Here is a 16,627-nt window from a genome sequence, read left to right on the forward strand (position 1 = left end):
CTCCAGCCTCAAAAGAAGGGAGATGGCCCCTTTTATTTCATCCCGGATGAGCTCCAGGTGTATCCCGGCGCTCCTCCCTGGACACGCCCCAGTGTGACAGAAGTGCCGGCTGTTCTCCCGGAAGCTCTTCGGGTGTCCCTTCTCTTGATCCCCCCCAGCACTTCCTGGTGTGGCGGAAGTGCTGAGGTCCAGGGTCCCCAAGGCATTGGGGTGCCCCCTGGTGGTGACCACGGGTCCCTACAAGGTTTGGCTTCCAAGCCCTCTACCCGTGGCCCCCAAAACAACCAGTAAGGCAGCCCCCACGTGATCCAGGGTGGGCATTGACCCTCTTCCGGTCCCTCAAGTTGTCCCGGCCAGGTCGTCGCCCCTGGCATCCCTGACACTAGTCATTGGGCAATAGCTGCTATGTCCTACATAGGATTGGATGTCTTATTTAAAAGTATTTGAAGGGGTATTAAAACTTGAAGGTGCCATAAGCAAGCAGGACATTTTTGCTTCAAATATGAAGTAGGGATGCTAATGCCAAAACACTGCAGTAACTAGCAGATTGACCCCTCTTGTTTCTAGAGGGAGACCTCTATTTCCAAACTTTTTACATCCAAGGCTTCAAGAATTTGCTTTAAGCAAAATGTACAAAGAGAGAGTGTAGCTCTGGTAGCCAGTCAAGAGTTTTGTTGCTTCTTCCATACCAAATTTACTTCTGCAACTGTCAATTATGTAGATAATGGTAATTTCCATCTCCTTTTTTTTTCAATCTACAGTTCAGTGTCTGAAACTGACTTTCAGTGAACACCTTTGAAGAATTAAATTAAAATGGATCTTAACTGTACCACCTTTCCAACAGATCACCTCCATTGGGTCCCTGCACGTCCCCTTGCTAGGAGATGCAAATATGTATTTTTGAAAGATGGTTTTGGAAGGATTTTTTTTACTGTTTCATACAAAGGCTGCTATGTTAAGAGAGAGGTGAGTCTGGTGTTGGGCATTTACTACATTGTCTGGAAAAGGAGCTTAATGGTGCACCTTTACTGGGGATTCCTCTGCCCTTTTGGGTCACTGCTAAAACCTTTTTTAAATGGGGAATCATTGAGGCATTTCCATGAGCATGAGATTCTGGTAACCTTCAGAGTTGTACTTGGCAACTGTGAATAGTATTTCAACACCTACATGGGTGACTAGAATTTGCCAGATCAATTTATGCAGGGTCTATAGTGCATCTGGATAGTATTCAATGCATCACTTTTTCGACGTTGTTACAGCCTTATTCCAAAATGGATTAAATTCATTTTTTTCCTCAGAATTCTACACACAACACTCCATAATGACAATGTGAAAAGAGTTTACTTGAGGTTTTTACAAATTTTAGTAATAATAAAAAAAATTGAGAAAGCACATGTACATAAGCATTCACAGCCTTTGCCATTAAGCTGAAAATTGAGCTCAGGTGCTTCCTGTTTCCCCTGATCATCCTTAAGATGTTTCTGCAGCTTAATTGGAGTCCACCTGTGGTAAATTCAGTTTATTGGACATGATTTGGAAAGGCACACACCTGTCTATATAAGGTCCTACAGTTGACAGCTCATGTCGGAGCACAAACCAAGCATGAAATCAATGGAATTGTCTGTAGACCTCCTAGACAGCATTGTCTCGAGGCACAAATCTGGAGAAGGTTATAGAAACTTCTCTGCTGCTTTTGAAGGTCCCAATGAGCACAGTGGCCTCCATCATCCTTAGTGGAAGAAATTCAAAACCACCAGGATTCTTCCTAGAGCTGGCCGGCCATCTAAACTGAGCGATCAGGGGAGAAGGGCCTTTGACAGAGTGACCATCGGGTTCTTGGTCACCTCCCTGACTGAGGTCCTCTGTGGAGAGAGGAGAATCTTTCAGAAGGACAACCATCTCTGCAGCAATCCACCAATCAGGCCTGTATGGTAGAGTGGCCAGAAGGAAGCCACTCCATCATAAAAGGCACATGGCAACCCGCCTGGAATTTGCCAAAAGGCACCTAAAGGACTCTCAGACCATGAGAAACAAAATTCTCTAGTCTGAGGCAAAGATTGAACTCTTTTGTGTGAATGCCAGGTGTCACGTTTGGAGGAAACCAGGCACCGCTCATCACCAGGCTAATAACATCCCTACAGTGAAGCATGGTGGTGGCAGCATCATGCTGTGAGGATGTTTTTCAGTGGCAGGAACTGGGAGACTAGTCAGGATAAAGGGAAAGATGACTGCAGCAATGTACAAAGACATCCTGGATGAAAACCTGCTCCACAGCGCTCTTGACCTCAGAATGAGGCGACGGTTCATCTTTCAGCAGGACAACAACCCTTGGCACAGAGCCAAGATATCAAAGGAGTGGCTTCAGGACAACTCTGTGAATGTCCTTGAGTGGCCCAGCCAGAGCCCAGACTTGAATCCAATTGAACATCTCTGGAGAGATCTTAAAATGGCTGTGCATCGACGCTTCCCATCCAACCTGATGGAGCTTGAGAGGTGCTGCAAAGAGGAATGGGCGAAACTGGCCAAGGATAGGTGTGCCAAGCTTGTGGCATCATATTCAAAAAGACTTGAGGCTGTAATTGCTGCCAAATGTGCATCGACAAAGTATTGAGCAAAGGCTTTGAATACTTATGTACTTGTGCTTTCTCAATTTATTTTTTAATAAATTTGCAAAAACTTTTTTTTTTCACGTTGTCATTATGGGGTGTTGTGTGTGTGTTTAGAATTCTGAGGGGAAAAATGAATTCATTTTGGAATAAGGCTGTACCAACAATGTGGAAAAAGTGATGCGCTTTGAATACTTTCCAGATGCACGGTAAATCTGTCTTCTGTCGCAAGACCCATGCAGTTAATGAATGTTATGGCCTCCAGTTTCTGCTGCCTGGGGCTTGTTGAACCATCCACTACTAGATCTGCCACTAAAAGCTGTAGAAGCAACCAGCACTTCAGTGATGGGGTGGTGGAAGGAAATGGGAGGGACATCCTAACCAGGTTTCCTGGGGTTCAAAGGATACCTTTTAGATAATGACATGTTTAAGGAAACTAGTATAGTATTGAAGGTCAGACTCTTCTGGACACTATGCTAGTTAATTCTGCATGGTCTGATCCTTGCACTTGATGAATGGATATCTTGGCCCCTTTATTCATTGTGTTTGCAGGTTAGTCGTCAAATAGCTCTAGTTTTCTCTTCTAACCTTTTGTAGTTAGAACTTGGTGTCTAATTCTTACCCCCAGCCATTAAGTGAAAGTAAATGTATTTGACATGTTCTTAGCATGGCCATTATGTGCTTGAGGTGTTGTACAAATCTAGAAGGGAGAAGAGTCATTCTTTCTTTCACCATGAAATGCCAAGTCCCAAGGAGTTACCTCCTACTCTTGCCACTTCCACCCGTTCCCCATCTTTAGTGTCCTGCAAACCCTCAAGCATGAGTGCAGTGCTACCTATGGAGTTCTCTGAACAAGTCCACATCCTTGGTGAGTATGGTGGAAGCAGGGAAGGGTGCTAGGTTGGAGCCTTCATTCTAGAAACGCATTGCTTTTGTTGTAGACTTACATGGTGATGAGAAGGTGCTGAGTTATGCCCCCAAAGAATGTGGCTATACAGTAGTAAAATCCATGGGGAAGATCTCCTTGACTGTTTACATCCTGTGGAGTTCAGAAAGTGGTAGGGTTTTATTGGAGTTGTGAAGCCCTTTAATAAATCAAGATTAAAGCCGGTTCTGGGTTTGACCTGCTGCCTTTATTGGTTTGCCTTCAGTGTGCAGGGGTTTGTGGCATAATACATCTGAGAACATAGTACCAGGTGTGATTGGGTTCCCCTCTACTTCTCTAGGAGAACTTGTTTGTGCTGAATCTTTACTATTATCCAATTGTTGGCCACCCAGTAGCTGTGCAGATGAAATGCCCAGCTTTCCATGTTCACCCAACACCTCCTAGATCTTCACCTACAGAGTCTGCTGATCCCAGGGTTGTGTGTCAACCTACCAGTATGACTGAAAAAAATGTAGCTCAAAGTGCTTTACACAATGAAGAATAGAAAAATAAAAGGCACAGTAAGAAAATAAGTCAACATTAATTAACATAGAATAAGAGTAGGTCCGATGGCCAGGGTGGACAGAAGAAAAAAAAAAAAACTCCAGACAGCTGGAGAAAAAAAATCTGCAGGGATTCCAGACCATGAGACCGCCCAGTCCCCTCTGGGCGTTCTACCTTTGTATTTAGGGTTCCTGCGGAAGGACTTGATGATGGTCACGTAGACTTCTGGCTTTTAGTCCAATGTTGGAGCATCATGATGCTTTGAGTAGAAAAAAGAAACGAGAGAGTAGGGGTCAGTACGGATTTTAGAGCCACCATGAATAGCTATGACGAATTGAACATGTTTAGCCTTGCACTCTACTTGTGCAGTAAGCTGGGAGGTTTTTGTTCCTATTGATTACTTTAGGATTAAAGTACATTAGCTGACCTGAGATTTTCTGCTAGTCTAGGGGTTGGACCCTGAAAAGTCAAAGCAATATGGGATAGCTCTTCATTGGTTACTATTAACACCCTTACCTACAAGCACTCTAATGGTTTTAAAAACCAGTCTTTCCACAAGGTTAAACCAAAAACTAGTTAGGTCTTCCATTCTGGATAAAGTTGCCAATTGCTGTCTAGGATGGTTTAACGGGTTTCCTGTATTGACCAGAGCAAGATACAGATTACTTCAGCATATTGCTTAGTTCTATTTGAGATGTATTATATGAAAATGGTCACCTCTGATCATTAGTATTGGTTTCATGATTGGCAAAGGGCTACAGTTATTCTGAACTTTTGTGTTTTGTTTTTTTGTTTTCTCTTCCCCAAATAAAATGGGGAGGATGATGGTGGTTCAGCAGGCTTCCAAAAAATGTGGTTACCTCCTGGCAGAAGCCAAAAAGATCACTTTGTTAATCCCCTATAAAGCCTGTGATGTGAAGGTTATGGTGAGTCAAGAACTAAGTGACATTAAATCTGCATACTGCTGTAGTGGACTCGTGTCATTTTGCTTTGTTCTAGGACCACCACTATAGCCTGTTAGTTGCTTACACCTCAACCAATGGAGGACAAAGGCAGATTATTGTCAAATGCCCGGTTATTGGAAAGCCATCTCCTCTTGAAGCTGGGATATCTTGTAATGAAGACTGCATGAGTATTGACCTTCCTACTGGGCCTTTGGATCAAGTGAAAGTAGTGGGTAGTTTTTGTGGGTAGGTTTTTCTGGGAGTGGATCTTGGTGTGTAGTGAACATACAAACCTTTTGTACTATTGGGATGAATGTATACTATGTGCACTTATTTGGGCCCTCCAACCCAGTAAGAGACTGGTAGGTTTGGCATGCTTTGAAGGTAAATCATTTTTGTTGTAGTGGACCCAAGTTGTATGAAGGAATGCAGTATTGATCTACACTATAAATTGGCTTTGCCAGGTGTTGGTAATTGAACTAGGTTCATTTATGGTGAACCCTAATGGCTCATTTTGCAATGTCCAAATTTTATCATGTAGGTTTGCGTGGTCTTTTTTTGTTTTGAAGTGGTTTTTCACCCAAGTACTGCATTTTTTGGTTTGTCTGGCTTTGCATTTTAAGCTGGTCTTTTGTTTTTCTAACCTGTTGCTCAAATGTGTGCATCCACAAGTGGGGAAATTTGGTTTCCAAGTGAAATTTTATTTTAAATTCCTAAAATATCCTTAGTTTTTTTGGGTTTGTTACTCCTTACTTGACCAAAAAGCTTCAACCAAGTTAGAGGTTCTAATCTGCACAAACGTTTGCCTTTTAATGTAGATTTGGTCTTGTGACCTAAATTATGAAACCCTAGGCATAGATTCAACCTTCTACATCCCAGATACTGCACTTTGCAACCTTAGCTGTTTCAAAGCTAACACCTGCCTGTCCCAGAGTTGCATCAGTTCTTTTGCCCCTTTTGGCTGGGGATATGTAACAACCAAAGTCTGTGCATATTAGAGAAGGAATGCGTAAACTTAAGCCAGGAGGTCAAGCTACTTCTACACAAGACTAGCTTTGCAAAAGGAAGATTCACAAGCAGCACAATTCTACTTATTGTCTGAACTTTCTCTTTAAAGGCTTTCCAGAGTATTGAGGTTACCTGTGACCAATGTTCACTATGAACTCTTGGTAGAGGGCACCAGTCTATACACTATTGTACATCCATGCCATATGAATATTTAAAGAATGGAATGTCTATTGTAGCAATAACCTTTCCTGTCATCAATAGATGAATATCACAATGCTGTAACAGTCAAGCAGTCTGTCCATTGTGGATACAATCGGTCTTCTGGTGTGGGGAAGCTCCATTTCTCGGCCTATTACAAGGCTTGCCATGTGAAGATCCAAGTAAGCTGACAGTTTACAACTACCACTAGGACTTCTGCTGGTCTACATACTGAGATTTGGCTTTTCTTGTAGAATGGCCACCATGTTCTGACAGTCCTCAATACCACCTCTGTGGGAACGCATGGAGAGGTGCAGCTGAAGTGTTCTGTGAAATAAAAGCAATACCCTGATGAAAGGCAAGATCATGAACAGAAGTTCCTGAATGGCCGTTTTTGATCAATTGATTGGTTACAATATCCTTTTTCCATTTTGTTAGGATGTAACTTGCACAGGAAAATACAAGTCCAATGTGGTCCAGCTGGCATCGCCCCAAGTGTTTGTCATTCCAAAGATTGCTGTGTGGATCCCAAAACCTCCCACTGCTTTTAGCCAATGGACAGTAGGTTTCCAAATAGAAGTACTAATAACTATTATTAATAATAGAATTGCTTAAGTTCCTTCTCCTTTGCTTACCTAACAGCATGTACCAGTGATGGGCACTTTGTGTTTGCTGTCTATCGAACCTCCTCCAAACCAGACATGGACCCTGGCAGCTTTTATGTTTCAGATCACTCACCCCAGACTTTGCTGTCGTCAAGATTCCTCTGACTGGGTGTGGAACTCAGATTTGTAAGTAGTGACTTTATGGATTGATTCAAAGAATCTGGTGGCTCCATGTGCTGAGTGGAGTAAAATGTTCGCAGGTGATTGGGGAGACTTCAGTCTACTTGACTGACGTGTTTGACCAAAGGTACTAGAATCGTCAAATGTATGGCCAAATTCTGAGACATGCTCCTTACTAAGTAGGTCTTTTTGCTACCTACTTCTGCCAGTTTTCTGGCACACGTGGTTTATTTTTGGATTTAGGCACTAATCAACCTCTATTTCAGTTCCCAAATTGAATGTCGCTATTCAAATGGCACACATGCCAGCACTGCCTACATGGTGGTGAATAGCCCAGCTCTACCAGATCTTGTCTCTTCTGGAGCATTGGGAGTTGTTCTGAGAATTGCTAAAGGTATGTGGTGTCTTTGGGCTGCTTGGAAGGAAAGAGCAGATGTGTTAGAGCTAAAGAATGCATTGCCCAACTAATTTTAATTTTAAGCAACTGGTCTGTCAACCATGTGAATCCATTTTCTGGGCTGAAATTTCTCCTGCAGTGGTGGAACCAAATATTGTTAATTGGAATTTAATTTGCTATAATATATTGAAGCAGTGGCTGAGACTGTTGCTTACAGGAGGGGATTGCAATGCATTTGAATTTGATTGGGTGGCCTAATTCTATTTCAGATGACGGCTACACCACCTTCTTTCCGGACACCCAAGTTCCCCTCAGATATTTGCTGGGTAGCAAGATCTACTTGGAAGTGAAAATAGTAAACCCACCTACTCCAGAGGTGGTGCTGTTGGTGCACTACTGCATTGCATATCCCAGGTCTTCAGAGAATGTCTGGGTTCTGATGTACAATGGGTAAGTGGGGTGCTTTCCTCTGCTTCTAATGCTATCAGCATGAATATCTACATTAAGCAGATTTGCAAGTTGTATTCAGACCTGCAACTGTCTTGCTGACAGCTGTCCAAATGCCTTGGATTATGGCACTGGACTTCATCTGAAGGATCACAACTGGCAGCCCGTGCCAAAGCATACCAGACACAGACAGTTTATGGATGCCAAAGAGAATCTTGTAGATGAGGAGGTGAGGAAAAAGGGGACCCCTTCAGTGTGTGGTGGCTGCTCCTGTAACCTAGTTGTCTCTTTGCCATCCAGCCAAGAGGCAAGTGCCAGATCTGTTGTCAGTGTGACTTCTGTTCAAGAGGTGAAATTGTAATTACTGTACCTGTCTTTCATAATTGATCCAGAATTCCTCAACTCTTCTGTTAAACCTTTTATGAAATGGAATGTGCTAAAGGTACCCAAAATAAATGATTACATGAAATTGGAGGGAGTGAATTTTTTTTTTTGGCACCAGTACTTGAAGGCTAAGGAACTTTCTAGTTCGAGCAAGTTCTTCCACAACACAAAGATTGATTGTGATAAGGCAAGTTCAGAGGCCGTAAATGCAAATAAAGAGGGAGCAGATTGGCTTATCCTGGACATTTGCAGGTGGAAATGTAAAGTTTTCATTTACCTGTTTCAGCGTCCCCACACATTAACACAGCAGCGGTACAAAGTTGTAGTGGCGCTTTGAGCACTGGCTTGCTCGAAAGGGCTGCCTGGAGGCCTACAGCTGTTCCGAAAGCAAGCCATGGGGCTTAAACTTGCCAAGGCAAAAAAAAAAGTAGCCGGGGAAATTCACAAAGTATAGAGCTGAAAGCGGAAGAAAGTAAAAGTACTTAACATTCTGAATGTGAAGACCGCAAATCTCTAAGACAGATGGGCACGCACGATTGAGAGAGCAAGAACATTTTAAATAGGGTGGACTGTACAGGAGCAGTTGGTGTTGAATTGTGCATGTCCCGACGGGTATGATTATTGGGAGTCTTTGCGAAACATAAGGGGAGATCGGATAGTCAAAAGTGCTCGGGATATAAAACCAGGGTCTGAATGCCAGAGGTCGTCTATTGACTAAGTCTTCAAGCTTTAATGTAGATCTGTGCTACTGATTTATTGGAGTATTGGATATGTCTGTCTGGTCTTTGCATTGGACTTTTAAACAAAAATTGTTTGGACACTGCTGGAATAACAGACTATATAAAAAAAATACTATTCAAAAATCAGCATCTGAGTCTCGCTCCATCCCTTAGGAAGTCAGACAAGCCTGAGTAAACAAGTTGGTTGAGTTGTACAACAGGGTCCTTACCTGGGGTGTCGCACTGCTCTCTGCTACAATAACAATTGGATAGCCGTTAGTACTGAAGTTGCATTAAAAACTAGTATGTAAGTCTTAATTCCCCTTCCAGACTGAGTTCATGCAGCATGATTTGTGACACACTATCATTCCCACATGGCTTATGTCGGGGTGAATGTGATATCTTGCTGGAGATGGAGGTCCTTGGAAAGAGTTCTGCATGTAAAACTTGCAAGCTCCATGACAGTCTGCTGTGTGGTTTGTGTGTTTGTTTTTTTTTTTTTTAAATCCATGATCACAATACAGTAGTGGCAGCAACTAAAACAAACTAAAACATTTCATTCTTGCAACAGGAACAGTGGGGGATTGGCTGGAGGGGGAGTCAAAAATGTTGCTTCTCTCCACCCTTGTCAAGTTAGGAGAGAATGGTGTGGTGTGGTGTTTTTTTTTTTGGGGGTGGTTTTTGCATGTTTTTGGGTGGCAAGCAAGGCTCGATTAAGACCACAGGCTTAACAGTGGTGCCAAAATGCAGCTCTGTCCACCTTCCCACCTCTGATGAAATGGTTCAATTGCATCTTCTACCAAACTGTTAAGCATGGTACTTCAGCTAATTAGCAAAGCTCTAAATCTGAGATGAGCTGATACTTGCAGAGATGCTTTCAAAGAAAAGCACCCAAATAGACTCCCCTTTGAGCCTGGTGCCTGCAAAGTGAACTCTACATGTATGTGATGGACAAAAGAACTGTCCTGTAACTTGTGCTTGCATCTTGATCCAGTTACCTGAGGTTACACATTCCTTCTAAAACCTAGCTGCACTCCTCTCTTGTGTTTATGGGTAACAGCTTCAGGAAAATAACAGGTGGGATAAACAACAGCCTGTGATTTAAGATCACATGAATGCGGCCTGGATGGTGCTCTAATCAGTCAACCAGGCAGTTTTGTTGCCATATTTTGGGATAATACATAAGATCCCCTCCAGTCAGGATGAAGACCATCTCTTCTGAAAAATCCAGGCCTTTCCCAAAAATCAACCCAATTGTTCACAAACGCTATGCTTTTATTTGCACACCAGAGTGCTGTTCCACGAAGCGAGCTTATAAAATCGAGGATTATTTGTAATAGCCTCGTTTGAGTTAGCCTAACAGTTCACTTCAGGCTCATTGAGTTCCACGAACAAAATTCAGGTGTATTTAATCTCCGCTAATTCAAGCCAAGTTTGATAAGCGAGGCTCGTGTGCGTCCACGCGATATAAAAGGCAGCCTTGTTAATCGATGCTGGATAAGTAAGAATGGAAACTAAGGAAAGAGCTGCGTTTTTTTTGCAGGCGGAGCAAGAATTATTATTACAAGCCTATGAGGACTACAAAGCTATAATAACTAGAAAGGGGAACACGAGCTGTATTATCAAAGCTCGTGAGGCTGCATGGCAGAAAATAGCTGACAAGTTAAATGCGTAAGAACATGATTTTAGTAACTTTTGTGTTAAGGATGTCAAACTATTTAACAACTAAATGAGAACAGTTTCAAGCCTTCAAAATGTATAGTCATTAAAATTTCCTTTTACATATGCATTTTGTTACCAGTTTTAAGGTACTTTAAGGTTATTTTAACACATTGATAAACAGGACAGCATGTTAATTATATGGGTTCATCTTGGATAAAAAGTGATATATAATTGTAATTATTAATATAATTATTAATAATGCTTGGTTTCAGGAGCAACATGAGTGGAACGAAAAGGTCCTGGCAGCAAGTGAAGAATGCGTCATTAATGGCATACGCTCCTGCTGCAGTATTGCCACATTATGCAAAACTGAACAGGCTACTACAATGTCACACGCTCTGTCTGGTGTAACTCGGAGATGCCGCAGGCAGTTAAACCTGGATTTTAACTGTCCAAATGTCATTTCAATGCGTGCCCTTGTCTTACAATGGGCATGGTTGAAATGTCTTTCTGCTTGTGTTGCAGGATCTGTATATGGTGTGAGAAGAAACGGTAGACATGGGTATCCTTTGTCACCAAGCAGCACACCAGGAAAAATTCCTATAATGGAAAGTAGACACATTAGACTGTAGTATAATAAACTATAGTATATTTGTGAATTTTAGTTGACTTGCCTTGTCTGAGGCTTTGAGCCAGTGAAGACTCGAAAAAATTCTGGCATCATGTACTGATCCTGGCCATTTTGCCACAATGTTTGAAATTAGATGTTCAGCAGTGCATACCATCTGAAACATTTTAGGAAATGGTAATGACATACATTGCTAATGTTGGACGACTACACTTTCACCTCTTGTATATAAATGTGAGATATTATCAGTACTTACCTGTACATTAATACTGTGATATGATTTGCGGTTTATGTAATCAGGCTCTGTTGGACCTGCTGGAGCCTTTATCCTCACGTGTGTACAGTCAATGGCTCCAATGACGTTAGGAAAGCCTGACAAATTAAATTCAGTTACTTATCAGGTAATAATTTATGTGCTGTAAATGAGTAGATGTTTAAAGATTAAGCACCATTAATTCCAAAGAAAGTTTCCTTAATGGCAAGAATTCCTCGGTGGACAGGAAAGGTAATGAATATATTTAAAAAGGACTTTAATGCAACGCAAACCTTCCTGATTTCACGGCACACTGTAGCTTTGCTTAAATGTTCAGCATCCCCCACACAGTACAGAAATGAACCACTGGCAAAATAACGCAAAGCGATACACAAAGACTGTGCAACCGTAAGGGCTTTAGAGCGACGTGTGTTTTTAGAAATGTAAGGTTCCAATAACTGACACAAATATGCAATACTGTGTCTACTAAATCTATAGCCAGATAAATAATCATCCGCAAAATGCAACGGATCTATCCTGGGCCGAAGTAATTGTGGAACCTGTTGCCTTAAAGCTTTACGAATGAGCCTCGCTCCCTCATCAACTGGATTATGAATAAATGGGCACGCCATGGTTATTCATGTAAAAGCCTTCAATGCACTCCTTGTCATTTTATACTTTCTAAGTCATTAGAATCGCCTGCATGTAATCTGTAATAATTTTATATTGGAGGGTCGATGTGTGAGAAAGAGGGAGTGAACAGCAGCAGAATAATCCCAGCTCCGCAGAATGTCGTGCTGTGACATCACATGGCTTGTCCAATCATATTCATCAAGCTAAGCTAAGCTTCACAACTAACCTGCCACGGAGCAGGCTTGTCCAAGAGCATATGTTGACATAGTAATTAAGCGGAGCTTCAGGTTAGCCTCATTCGTGGAACCGAATTTCGAGAAATTAAACCGGGATTATCGAAATAAGCCTGGATTTTGAGGTTAGCTCGCTTCGTGGAACAGCCCTCAGGTTTCTAGCCAGCAGTGAAAGGAATACAATCTGCTATAAATCACATCCCCTCTATATAATTTTTGGTTAGGGACCAGATACAACTAAATTCCGATATTTTCTATTAGCTTTGGTGCATAGAGAGATGAAGTTCCACTTTAATACCTCAGATTGCTGTAAATAAATATCATTAGTGCTGACATGCAGCAATAAGGTAGATACTTCATTGTCGGCGACACGGTCCAATGGCAGGTGAAGCTATCTACACTGTTGGCCGGACAACCTGAACTGTACATACTGCAGGACACACATCATATAAATGTGCCCTTTACGGGCAGAGAACAGATAGAACTTACATTAAGTGTTGAAGTCATCTTTGCCGTTTTTATAGGTGCTTCGGCACTTTCCGTGTTCAGCTGAATCACTAAGAGACCGTCGGCTTTAAGTTTCCACCACCTGCTGAGTGATCGACTTTAATTTCTCACTGCCATTTATTTCTACTGGTCAGATGCCGGCTTTACCTCAGGTGAACTTGCGAAGGGCTATGTGCCTGTGGGAGACGCCGCTGCTCTCTGCTTCCGCTCGCAGATCCAAAAGCATTAAAAGACAGCTATTGTTTTAAGGATTTCAGAAAGCGTCTGTGTCTCTCACTCATGGCTTCTGGGCAGTTACAAACTACAAGATTTCCAGAGGTAAACTGCTCAAGAACACAGGCTATTCTGTTTGGTGTCAATGATGGGATTCAAACCCATGTCTCCAAAAACACGTGACTAATAAGTTATTACAGAGAGTTTGTGTGGTGTTTGTATTTTCAGTTTACAAATGTAGGCCAAATTTTGAAGTACAGTAATCCCTCCGAAGATCGCGGGGGTTGCGTTCCAGACCCCCCGCGATAGGTGAAAATCCGCGAAGTAGAAACCATATGTTTGTATGGTTATTTTTATATATTTTAAGCCATTATAAACTCTCCCACACTGATTATAAACATTTCCCGCAGAGTTATACAGCATAATCCCTTTGTATTCTCTTAGATATTAGGTAAGATTCATTGAAATTATGTATATAAACACACTGTTTATATACAGTAAAACCTAAATATTATTTTAAAGATATTGAGTGTCTCCGATATCACATATGTTACAGCCATTACGATAGACAGGCCAACAGCAATAAATACGTACAAGGCAAGAAAACAGTGACACTAAACGTACGTACATGTACTAAGTACTGTAAGTAGAAAACTATTATGGTTACTCACCAACAATGACACGATGACTTGTCTGATAACAATGAGTTTAATTTTACTGCACAACAAAGGAGAGCGTTACAGCTCTTCCAAAGGAGCCACTTCAGGCGATTGTGAAGCACTGCCGTTGTTCTTCTTCAATGCAAACCCTAAAGCAGATTCCATCCAGACTACTGCCTTATTACATCCACTTACAACTCGTTTTGCACCCTGGTTAAAAGGACACTGCGGCCGTAGATCTTATATTCCTTTCCTACTTTTTAAATAAAAAGAATCGTAGCCTCCAACAAATCCAAAACATTTACCTTTTTGGCAATCGTTAACATCTTCCGTTTGCACTTGGGCACGGCCCCTGAAGCAGTAGCAGATCGTTTTGGAGCCATAATGAAGGGCTTGACTATGCACAAAGATAAAAACAAAATAGCACAACTCTTTACACAGCGAAACACGTTGATGCTGAATGAGCGAGACGAGACTTCCTGGTTAACACTGCATTCAGCAGGCAAGAACTTAACTGCGTGGTCTGATTGGTTAGCTTCTCAGTCAGGAGAACTTAACTGCGTGCTCTGATTGGTTAGCTTCTCAGTCATCCGCCAATAGCGTCCCTTGTATGAAATCAACTGGGCAAACCATCTGAGGAAGCATGTACAGGAAGTAAAAAGACACATTGTCCGCAGAACCCACGAAGCAGCGAAAAATCCATATTTAGTTATGCTTTCATATAAAATCCGCGATAGAGTGAAGCCACGAAAGTCGAAACGCAATATAGCGAGGGATTACTGTACATTTTTTAATCTAAGAACAGTTATATGGTTTAATAAGAAATACTGATTTTTCTAATGTTCTAAATACAAATTAGAAAGCCAAACATCTCCATACTTTCATTTCAGAAAAATTATCCAATTACACATGAAACCGCAACAAAAGAAACAAAAATAACTCAAGTTACATATGACTTTTAGGTCAAAAAGGGGTATTGAACATTGTTCGCTCTTTCCAGAATAATAGCTTTGTAGTGTTAATTATATTAATGATACTAAAATAATGTTATGTGTATTTTATTATTAACATTTGTTTTTCTTCTTTGCGATATATTTTTCTGCCTTAATCTGCCAACTTCATGAAACTGTTCTAAAAATAATGGTACAACAAATAAGACAAATAAGAAACATCTTGTACCATCGGCATGGATGTGTGTTGTCAACTGCTCATGCAGGTGAGAAAGACCACACTCCTCTGACGCGCTCTCTTACCTTTTGGTGCATGGTTCCTGGGCAGTTTCCAACCTGCTGTCTCAAAGAGATGGAGGGAGAGCGAGACAGTTGTTACTTTGGATCTAATGTGAGCAGTTGGAGACTTTGATGTGGTGCAGGTGGTGGAGACAGGAAGAGGATAAAGAGAAACGGCGAGACACATTAGGACTGCCGTGAAACAGGGCAGTGCAACTGACCATTGAAACTCGAGTTCAGCCACTGTGTAACCCATGCTCCATTTAAGTCTCCTTTTTTAACCTTAATTTTTTTGGTTTCCTTATGTATCACCAGATAGCTGTTTGTTGACCACACAGTTTGAGGACCACTGCTCTAGTCTACAAATAGGTTGATGAAAGGTTAAATTGCCTGGTTTTCAAAAAAAAAAAACATTCAGGTGAATCAAAATGCTGCATTAGAGTAAAGACAATCTTTGCAGCTGAAATTGATTTTATTTAAAAATATTATCCTCCCCAAGGCCCTCTCTTGCCAAACTTGGGTGAGTGTTGCCTACCGTTTCAAATTCCAAATAAATGAGGTTTTCAAACATCCATGCATCCAAAGGGTCCAACAACCTAAAGCAAAAAAGGGGACTGGCACTATCTTTTATTACTAGGCGTAAAATATACAGGCTATAAGAACCTGGTGCCTCATGTATGAATGGTACATATGCACAAAAATGTTGCGTATGCCCATTTTCATGCTCACATCGTCATGTATAAAACCAAAACTTGGCATAAAGCCACACACATTCTCACTCCAGCTCAATTCCTTGCGTACATAAGTTCTCTCCTCGGTTTTGAAAAATGCCGGCACCAAGCGCCAAAGCAGTGCTAGTGTTCTTGTGTGGTTTCCCTTTATTTTTTAGATTCACTTCCCTGACACGGTTTTATCAAATACACTGAAATTGACCACATAGTGTTTTTAAGTTCAAGGCATCTGATTGTAATCAACCTGTAGCCATATAATGGTGCACAAATAGCCAAACTATTCCAAATATCATAGCCACTTTAGCGTTGTTACTATCAGTTCACCACTCAGAATATTTTAACCCACTGCATCTGAGTGTGGAACCACAGCTCTACAGCAGCTGATCTGAAAGCTCTAGTACAGATTGTGTCAAGAGCGGGGAGAAATATCTGGAAACAGTTTATAGCACATGCTGCCTCAGCCATGGGCACAGTCTATTTGAACTTCTGCCATTCGGCAAACAATTCAAAGCTTTTCTTGTACAGACCTCGCGGCTCAGAAACAGTTTCATCCCAAGAGCTCTAAATGCACTCAATCAGTCCATCAAGTGCTCCAGGTGGAACTGTTTGTACTTATTGTATAAGTACAATTGCCTCACTGCAAATTTGCATTACAGTTGTAATATTGTACAACTTGAGCCACTTATGCTTTCATATTGTATATTTTCACTGTTTTTTTCCATTATTATTATTATTGTTATTGTTGTTATTTTACCATTTTGTAGGAAAATAAGTTTATGGAGGATTTGCATATTGAATCTTATTGTACCAAACAATAACAATAAAGGAATTCAATTCAATTCAATAGAAGAATGAGTGTACTGTTTTTACATATGACGACGACTGGCTTCTAATTCAATTTAGATTTCCAGGCGCTATCTTTGTGGCGCTCTTCATATCATTTTTAAGATGAAATGCAATAA

At 41.3% G+C, this 16,627-nt stretch overlaps 1 protein-coding gene across 1 annotated transcript in view; it reads left to right on the plus strand.

Moving 5' to 3' along the window:
* The first annotated feature begins 7,288 nt into the window (after nt 1-7,288).
* Nucleotides 7,289-16,627, plus strand: part of LOC120524636 (zona pellucida sperm-binding protein 1-like) — an 88,462-nt gene continuing 79,123 nt past the window's right edge. Inside the window, exons 1-3 of the mRNA XM_039746465.1 lie at nt 7,289-7,364; nt 7,637-7,817; nt 7,920-8,043. Coding sequence (XP_039602399.1) covers nt 7,289-7,364; nt 7,637-7,817; nt 7,920-8,043 — 381 coding nt within the window. The remainder of the gene's footprint in view (nt 7,365-7,636; nt 7,818-7,919; nt 8,044-16,627) is intronic.

The sequence above is a fragment of the Polypterus senegalus genome, chromosome 2 (assembly GCF_016835505.1).
Source record: "Polypterus senegalus isolate Bchr_013 chromosome 2, ASM1683550v1, whole genome shotgun sequence".
Taxonomy (NCBI): domain Eukaryota; kingdom Metazoa; phylum Chordata; class Cladistia; order Polypteriformes; family Polypteridae; genus Polypterus; species Polypterus senegalus.